This window comes from Cetorhinus maximus, chromosome X (assembly GCF_964194155.1).
Source record: "Cetorhinus maximus chromosome X, sCetMax3.hap1.1, whole genome shotgun sequence".
In the NCBI taxonomy this organism is placed as follows: Eukaryota; Metazoa; Chordata; class Chondrichthyes; order Lamniformes; family Cetorhinidae; genus Cetorhinus; species Cetorhinus maximus.
Genome location: NC_135917.1, coordinates 13275174 through 13284434, shown reverse-complemented (window position 1 = coordinate 13284434; position 9261 = coordinate 13275174). Strand labels below are relative to the sequence as shown.

Genomic DNA, 9261 nt, shown 5'->3' with positions numbered 1-9261 from the left:
GAGTGAGGATGGAGTGAGGATGTAGAGTATTTAGAGTGAGGATGGAGTATATTTGGAGTGAGGATGGAGTGAGGATGTAGAGTATTTAGAGTGAGGATGGAGTATATTTGGAGTGAGGATGGAGTATATTTGGAGTGAGGATGGAGTGAGGATGTAGAGTATTTAGAGTGAGGATGGAGTATATTTGGAGTGAGGATGGAGTGAGGATGTAGAGTATTTAGAGTGAGGATGGAGTATATTTGGAGTGAGGATGGAGTATATTTGGAGTGAGGATGGAGTGAGGATGTAGAGTATTTAGAGTGAGGATGGAGTATATTTGGAGTGAGGATGGAGTGAGGATGTAGAGTATTTAGAGTGAGGATGGAGTGAGGATGTAGAGTATTTAGAGTGAGGATGGAGTGAGGATGTTGATGCTCCATCACTGCTGTTCAATGTGACGAAGCCATTTCTTGTGAACTGCGGTCTGGAGTCTGCGCGCTGCGGTCAGTTTAAGGGCTCCAGTGACGTCGCGTGTAAGGAGCCAATGGGATTGCAAGGCATTTGTGAGCCTTGCCAATGAGCGGGCGGGTGATGATGCAGGTTGGGTTTGTGGAGCAGGCCGGGCCTGGCGGATAGAAGTGAAGAGGCGGAGCCGGGACATCAGCTGCAAGTCGCCCAGGTGGAGAGCAGCCTTTCAGCTGCTGGAGGCGGTCAGGTGTGCAACTTCCAGCCCGTATCTTCTAGTGTATGATCCGGGCCTCTGGTATATGTTGTGATTTTCATTCTCTGTTATATGAATGATATATATATCAAGCTCATTACCCTCTCATCCATTCACTCCTCCACTTGCTCCTCTTTCACCTACTTGTGCCTCACCTCTTTATTCCTATTTCATTCACTGACTCCCCTCTTCTACCTCGCCCAGCTGTGGCTGTCAAGAGACCAGAGGAGCCCCCTCAGCTTTATTCAACCTATTCTTCATTTCACTTTCTATCCATATGACCCAAATACATTTTGTTCATAAAATCAAAAGACCACAGATGCTGGAAATCTGAAATAAAACAGTCCTACAAAGAAACTCAGCAGTATCTGTTGGGAGAGAGACAGAATTAATGTTTCGAGTCTAGTATGACTCTTTGGAAGTAGGAGAGTCATATCGGACTCAACGTTAACCCTGTTTCTCTCTTTACAGACACTGCCAGACCTGCTGAGTCTTTCTAGCTTTTACTACGTTTTGTTCATAGTTGTGTGAAAAAAATCAATTTTGAATGAAGTAAAACAATTTTTTCCCTTTATATATCTTTTTGTATGTGTGTCTGTTGCCCTTACAGTTTCACTTCGATTTTTCCTTCAAAATTCAACTTTAGGAATTTAGGCTTAACATCAGAAAAAAAACCACCTACTCCTGCTGACTTGTGCTCCCTGTATTAGCCAGTGCAGTCCCTCTAACTTGCTGTTTAAAACATACAGGCTGGATGTGCCAGGTGCTCTGCAGGACAAGTTTGAGTAATAATGCATCTTCTAGAAGTGTTTCCACATCCCTTCAACTTGGACCCCAAGTCTGTGTCATGTGGTGGAGATGTCATTTGGCTGCAGTGCTACACAAGGTCCAGTGTCCAGTGAGTGAAGGAGTGGGTCATGAAAAAGATGCAGATAAGTTGGTTACAGCACTCACCTGGGACCAGGCTTCCAGTTTCCCATCTCCTCCTTCATAAGCACAGGAGTAGGTAATTCAACTCCTTGAACTGTTCCACCATTCCAATATATTTTGCTTGATTTGATTCTTAACTCTGCATGCTCACCTTTGATCCATATCCTTTGATGCTCCCTAATAATTTAACTCGGTTAGTCTCCAAAGGTCACAGAGGATGTCTGAATCTGAAAGCCATTTTGATCAACTTGTAACCACAGAAAATGAACCCTTGTTCAGATGCGATCAGCATCACAGAATATCACTGGTTCTAGACTGGAACGGCACCATCCTGTTTAACTATCCTTTGGACCACAGGAGCAATCCTTGGATGCACTTTAGTACCTCTTGTTTAACTGATTATATTGTATATACGTTGCAGCTTTCAGAGATGTCTGTCTAGAGGGCTAGACTGAAAATCCTGCTGCATCCCTGGAGATGGGGCCTCCCCTTGCTGCTCCAACCTGAAGGCTTTCAAGATCCAGGGATTTGCTTTCACCTGTGCTGCTGGCCATGTGACTATGATCTATGCAGTGCAGAGCCAGCCACTTGGATTTTCTCTAATGATTCACTCCCTCAGATGGGAGCCCATGATTGTACCTGGTCTGCGAAGTAACTAAGGGCAATGCCCCCCCTCTCTCTACGTCTGTGTGCTACGGTGCATTAAGTATGTTTTCTTCTTCAGCATTTTCTCGATTTTTATTCATCTGATTTTTGTTCTCAGGGAGTAATGTCATCATCGAATAATCCTTGGTCCTCATCTCAGGATGATGGTGAAAGTTCCAAGCTTCTCACAAAGTCGAAGGAATCGCCATTTATTCCATTTGGTAAGCGTCTGCCTGGGTTGTAAAGTAGTTGTTTAGCACACACTCCGGCAGTACCATCTCATGCTGGTGTGTGTCTCAGTAACAGCTCCTGTACATGTACAGTACATAGTGGGTACAAGGGGATGATTCACTCTGTCTGGTAGTGTACAGTCAGTGATTCGTCAGCTATCATTCTGTATATGTCCAGCATGCAGAAGAAATTTATGAGGGACGTTTGGATGAGCTTAAGGTAAAAGTACAACTGGCAGGCATGGGCGTCGTTTAATATTCAAATGAATTTATTCAGTTCCCACGAGGAATATCATACTTCACATTCATCATGGCCACTGGAACAGACTGCGTCAGATTTGAAACGGGCCATACCTGCTTTGTTTTGTAATTATTGAGGTCAGGCTCATGGGCCTGAGAGGTGTGACTCTCCGGTGGTCCTGTCATTCCCGGGTGCGCCCCTCCCTTATCTCTGAAACCATCCTAGTAAATGTTTTTTTACCCTCTCCAAAGTCTTTACATCTTACCTAAAGTGCCCAGAATTTTTCAGCTAGGGTCCAATTTGTGTCCTGCAGAGGCATTTGTAGTCTGTCTCCCTATTTACTTATGAAGCCCAAGATCCTATATTTTATTCTTAAAAATATGCTCTATTCATAACATATATCTAAAAGTGAATTCAAATTGGTCACTACAGAAAGTGCAATAATATTCAATTATTTCCCCATACAGCATGTTGCACTCTGAGCTACCTCATTACAATTGCAATGGACATGATATTCACAACATACAAGGCTATGGGCCAAGTGCTGGTAAATGGGATTAGGTAGGTAGGTTAGGTGTTTCTCACGTGTCGGTGCAGACTCAATGGGCCTCTTCTGCACTGTGATTCCGTGATACATTCAATGTCAGGCATACAGCCCAAGGGGTTCCACAATGTTACCAGCTCTTCGGTGCACTATGGCTTAAAGGCCTTAGACAGTGACCTTTCCCCACTGCGTATTTGCGCAGCTCCCCCAAGCTTTAGTGCGCCTCTCAGCACATAGTCCTGGACCTTGGAATGTGCCAGTCTGTGATACTCTGTCGTAAACACCTCTTTGCACGGGAAGATGTATGTCTATGGTGGTCAGTTTAGCTTTGGCATGGAGGCAACTGAGGTTAGAGTTTTCCAGTTAGACGGTATTTAATGCTGATACCAGAGGGCAGTTGATCTTTGAGGTGAACAGCCACTGTGAGGTAGATTGTAAATAGTATGAGAGCCATCACACGGCCTTGCTTGACCCTAGTGGTAATGCAATGTTAAAAGAGGCAATAAAATACAAGCCTTGTTAACCTGTCCCTTAGTCAATTTTGCATCATGCTACTACTGCCCCTTTTTATCTCACGGTGTTCAACTTTGCTCACAAGCCTAATATGTGGTACTTCATCAACAGTCTTTTGAAAGCCCATATACATAACATCGACTATATTGCCCTCATCCACCCTCTCTGTGACGTCATCAAAAAACCGAATCAAGTCATTCAAACATGATTTACTCTTAACAGATCTGTACTGGATTTCCTTACTTAACCCATGCTTATACAAGTAGCTGTTAAATTTCTAACTGATTACTGTTTCTTAAAGATTTCCCACCACTGACTGGTCTGTAACTGACAGGTTGATTCTTCTCCCCTTTTTTTTGAACATTTGCAATTCTCCAGTCCTCTGGCATTACCTGTGTATCTAAGGAGGATTGGAAGATTGTAGCCTGCACATCTGTAATTTGTAACCCTACTTTCCTTGACAACCTAGGATGCATTCAATCCGGACTGGGTAATCTATCCCCTTTAACTACCGTAAGCCTTTCTGGTATCGCCCCTTTATCGATATGTATCTTATCCAGCATCAGCAACCTCCTCATTGACTGTGGTAAAGTCCTCTTCCTTGGTATACACTGACGCAAAGGCCTCCCTCAGTAAATCTCCATTTTGTTACCTCAGACATGCCCCCTGCCTCCCTCAGTAAATCTCCATTTTGTTACCTCAGACATGCCCCCTGCCTCCCTCAGTAAATCTCCATTTTGTTACCTCAGACATGCCCCCTGCCTCCCTCAGTAAATCTCCATTTTGGTCCCTGAACAGCTCCAGCTTCCTCTGAAAACCCTTTCACGGTTAAGATGCCTTTAGAAGGCCTTTGAATTCTCTTTTATGTCGGCCACCAATCTATTCTTGTACTGTCTCTTTTCCCCTCTAACTTCGTTTTTCACTTTTCAGTACGTTTTATATTCAGCCTGATTCTCTCTTGTATTATTAACCTGCTATTTACCCTTTCTCTGCTTCCTCCTACTCTAACTCTTTCACCATCTAGGGAGTTGTGCCTTTGTTTATCTTCCCTTTCCCTCTCATTTGAATGGACCTAGATTGTGAACCATCTCCCCTTTAAAGACCGTCTGTTGCTCCATGACAGAGTCACCTGCCAGCCATAGAACCATAGAACACTACAGCACAGAAAAACAGGCCATTCGGCCCTTCTAGCCTGTGCTGAAATATTATTCCGCTAGTCCCATTGACCTGCACCCAGTCCATAACCCTCCAGACCTCTCCCATCCATGTATCTATCCAATTTATTCTTAAAACTTAAGAGTGAGCCCGCATTTACCACGTCAGATGGTAGCTCGTTCCACACTCTCACCACTCTCTGAGGGAAGAAGTTCCCCCTAATGTTCCCCCTAAACCTTTCCCCTTTCACCCTAAAGCCATGTCCTCTCGCGTTTATCTCTCCTAATCTAAGTGGAAAGAGCCTACTCGCATTTACTCTGTCTATACCCCTCATAGCCTTTAATTCCCATTTATCCAGGCCGGATCCCTTCTCAATTCACTGACATTAGCCCTCCTCCCATTCAGTATTTTTATTCTCGATTGCTTATTGCCCTTCTTCATAACTAACCTAAGCCTTATGACATTGGTCATATTTCCTGAGAGGCTCCCAAACTGTGACATCCTCCACTTGACTCACTATGCTCCTCAGAACCAGACCCAGCAATGCCTCCTTCCTCATTGGGTAGGAAACATGTTCATCAAGAAAATTCTCTGGAATGCGCTTCAGAAATTCCCCTTCTCTCTGCCCTTAACACAATCAGCGCTCGATTCAATATTGGGCTAGTTAATGTTCCCCATTATCACTACGCTATAGTTTATCACTACTCTCTAGTTCATGCACCTCAGTGATTTCCTTGCAAATTGCTCCTCCATCTCCTTCCCACTAATTGGTGACATATAAAACACAGTGAGTAGTGTAACAACTCCTTTTTCCTTTATTGTTTCTCAACTCCAACCAGATAGATTCTGTCTTTGGCTCGCCAAGAACATTCTCTATTTTCCCTCCTCTTTCCTTCCCAAATACCTTGTATGCAGGAATATTTAGCACCCAACCCTCCCTCGTTTTGAACCATAAGAACATAAGAAATAGTAGTAGGCCATTCGGCCCCTCGAGCCTGCTCCGCCATTCAATAAGATCGTGGCTGATCATCTTGTTTCAATTTCCACATTCCCATCTACTACCGATAACCTTGGATTCCCTTGCCTAACAAGAATCTATCTACCTCTGCCTTAAAAATATTCGATGACCCCGCCTCCACCGCCTTCTGAGGCAGAGAGTTCCAAAGTCGCACAACCCTCTGAGAGAAAATTTCTCCTCATCTCTGTCCTAAAAGGGCGACCCCTAATTTTAAAACAGTGCCCCCTAGTTCTGGACTCACCCACAAGAGGAAACATCCTTTCCACGTCCACCTTGTCAAGACCGTTCAGGATCTTATATACTTCAATCAAATCATCCCTCACTCTTCTAAACTCCAGTGGAAACAAGCCCAGTCTGTCTAACCTTTCCTCATAAGACAACCCGCTCACTCCAGGTATCAATCTAGTAAACCTCCTCTGAACCCCCTCCAATGCATTTACATCCTTCCTTAAATAAGGAGACCAAAACTGTACACAGTATTCGCGATGTGGTCTCACCAACACCCTGTATAACTGAAGCAATGTCCCAGGACTCTGAAGGCCACCTTGCTGCACCACATCTCACGCCATGCAGTAACCTGCCATACTCCCCTATTCCTACTCTTACTAGTGTGTGACTGGTTAGTAATCCAGAGGTTACTACTATCTTTGAGGTCCTGCTTTTTAACTTCCTCCCGAGATCATTAAAGTCTTGACTACAGGAATTCACTCCAGTTCCTCCCTGTGTCGTTGGCTGTGACATGGATGGGGGAATCTGTGGAGGGGGGGGTAGTATGTGTATGCTGAATGTTGGGCAGTGGGGGCGGTGTTGGTACTGGGTATGTGCCTACCTGCTAATTTGCAGTGGTTGTATTTCACTTAGGTATTGCGGGGTGCCTTGCTATCGTGGCATTGGGCTTTCACCGGCTGCGCAGGTCAAAGCAGAAGATGTCAGTGCATCTGATCCACATGAGGGTGGCTGCACAGGGCTTTCTGGTGGGAGCAATGACACTGGGTAAGGGACAAACCCTCATTTAAATCATTTCCCAAGCCGTCACCAAACGCCCTTCACCAATATATTCCAAGGGGAAGAATTTTGCAACATTAGTAATATTTCAGGAGTGAGAGATTTCTGGGAAATTGTTTTCATTCAATCCACACCTTTCTTTCTGAAACAATGATTTAAATTGTCCACAGGAAGCGGACCTCGGGGTGAAATACAGGGCCTTGTGCAGGATCTTTCCCTGCGATCTGCTTCTGACTTAGAATGCAGGATCGCTGTGTTAGCTAGCTGAGGAAGGAGAGAAGTGAGCTGAGGCCAGACTGTCATCAGTGGCTGATCAGCCACCCTTCACTTCAAACTCTCAAATGTTTGACTGTGCTTACATCCTATTTCTTCCCTTCCTCTCCTGTTTTTTTTTTACTTTTACTGTGGGATGTCAAGGCAGCTGCTCCTTTAGCAGCTTTTCTGTACGCTGTGGACAGTTTGGGGGGGGTTGGTGGTGGTGAGGGGATCGGAGCATACAAGGTCTGGAGGAGGGGTGGGTTTGGATCCGTATCTATTAACTTTTTTCCAAAATTCTTCGTCTCTTTCATTGGCAGTTGGATTTCCAGTCCTTGGCTGTTCCTGTTATCCTATCCTGTTTCTGTTCTCCCTGATGCATGCAAACTCTAGTGTCGATGGAAATGCCTCTTGAACAGTTTGCATGATATGATGAGACAGTCAGTCAGTAGCAGGCTACCTGATTATGAAGCACGTCTCTCCCAGAGCCACTCTCATCTTCACCCAGCATCCTCACAGACTGGCTTCAGTAATGAAGTGGAACTCTGGTCAACCTCCCCCCCTCCCTCTCCCAGTGTCGGAGGTTAATCGTAGCACAGTGTCAACTCCTACAGAGTCAGTAGCAGAGCCCTTGGACTCTGGTGGAAATCGGATTTCAGTCTTGCAAGTAGCAGTGATTAACTGTGAGTCTGAGGTAGAGGCTGGGTGACTGAGCTACTGAACAATGTCCAGCTGAATCATACGGTTCAGAGCAACTGTTAATTGTTCAAAATTGCTGTTGCGTCAAAGCATCTTGCATGTTTACAGTTCAGTAGGTTTCCACTTCATTAAGTTTGGCAGCATTCTCTTCCTCTTGCCCTTTCACATCTGTCCTCCATTTTATAAAGTTGGGCTCAGTGAACCTCTCCTCTCCTGACTCCTCGCTGGCTATGATTTCACAGATATTGGCCACCCTGACTTTGCCCAAGGGCCCATTTTTCATGTGAGTTGTCAGTTGGTTTTTTAACCATGTCGGGGCATCACACACAAGCTCAATCCTCCCCCCACCTCTACTTTCCAGCGGCAATCCCTGAGCTGGTCCCCTTGCTGATCTCCTCCCCCTTCCCAGTTCATGCACACCGAGATCAATGGGAAGACCCCTGACCCTTCCCTGGTTACAATTCAGCAACCAAAACCCTGATGCTGAGAAAGAAACACAGAAATTCCATTGCAGTAGCCCAGTAACGCTGAATTTTCAATCTTTTCCAGGTGTTGCCTACTCTATGTACAATGATTACATCAGGAAGCCTCGGCAAGAAAAGTGACCCCTCCCTGCAAAAGCGAGGGTCGTCTTGGACAGTAGTCAGACTTGGGAGCATGACTTGACTTATTTAACTGATCTGCAATGGATTTTAGAAGCATGTTATATGCCTCACATTGAGGCTTGGTGTGGACAGTGCAATTTGTTTTTCATTAACCGAACTTGAAGCTTTTAATAAAGCTTTCTTCCTGTGCTACACACAACCCTGCACGCTTTCTTCCCAACTCCTGTGAGATGCACAAAACGTTGTCTAAGATTATTATGTGGGGAATGTGCAGTTTGAGTGGCTCTTTGCCACTGGCTGTGCTGTGAATGTTCTCTCTTTTGTTCTGACTCTGGTTCTGCTCACGGCCACATAACTCCTTTGTCAAACCTCTCTGCGCTGGCATTCCAGAAACCCCCTGCTGTGACTGCTTGGAGATGTGAGTAATGCATCCCCTGCACTGTACTTCCTGCTGACAGTCAGTTGCAGTGCAGCATCTTTCTGCCCTGTATATATCTGTGTCATAGTTGTAGCTTTCCCCTCTCCAGTCGATTTTCTGCCTCTTCTGGAAATGTGACCTTGTAACAGTGGCTGGTCTTTGAGTGTCCCGAGTGTCCACTGACAATTCACGTGTCCCGACTCCACCCTTACCTTAGCTCATCTGCTGAAACCCTCATTCACGCCTTTGTTACTTCTAGACTCGACTATTCCAATGCTCCCTTGACCGGCCTCCCATCTTCCA

General features: G+C 45.2%; 1 protein-coding gene across 1 annotated transcript; it reads left to right on the top strand.

Annotated features, from left to right (window-relative positions):
* The first annotated feature begins 454 nt into the window (after positions 1 to 454).
* Positions 455 to 8815, top strand: LOC144672717 (HIG1 domain family member 1C-like). The gene is made up of 4 exons (XM_078534659.1): positions 455 to 694; positions 2394 to 2496; positions 6838 to 6969; positions 8485 to 8815. Exons 2-4 carry the CDS (start codon positions 2400 to 2402, stop codon positions 8538 to 8540), a joined length of 285 nt encoding a protein of 94 aa, XP_078390785.1. The 5' UTR covers positions 455 to 694; positions 2394 to 2399; the 3' UTR covers positions 8541 to 8815.
* The last annotated feature ends 446 nt before the right edge of the window (positions 8816 to 9261 follow it).

Excerpts from the sequence above, each read along its gene's own strand:
- LOC144672717 (XM_078534659.1), top strand. The coding sequence starts at position 2,400 with ATGTCATCATCGAATAATCCTTGGTCCTCATCTCAGGATGATGGTGAA. Across the intron at positions 2,497-6,837 it reads ATCGCCATTTATTCCATTTG|GTATTGCGGGGTGCCTTGCT; the intron begins GTAAGCGTCTGC and ends TATTTCACTTAG. Across the intron at positions 6,970-8,484 it reads GGTGGGAGCAATGACACTGG|GTGTTGCCTACTCTATGTAC; the intron begins GTAAGGGACAAA and ends AATCTTTTCCAG.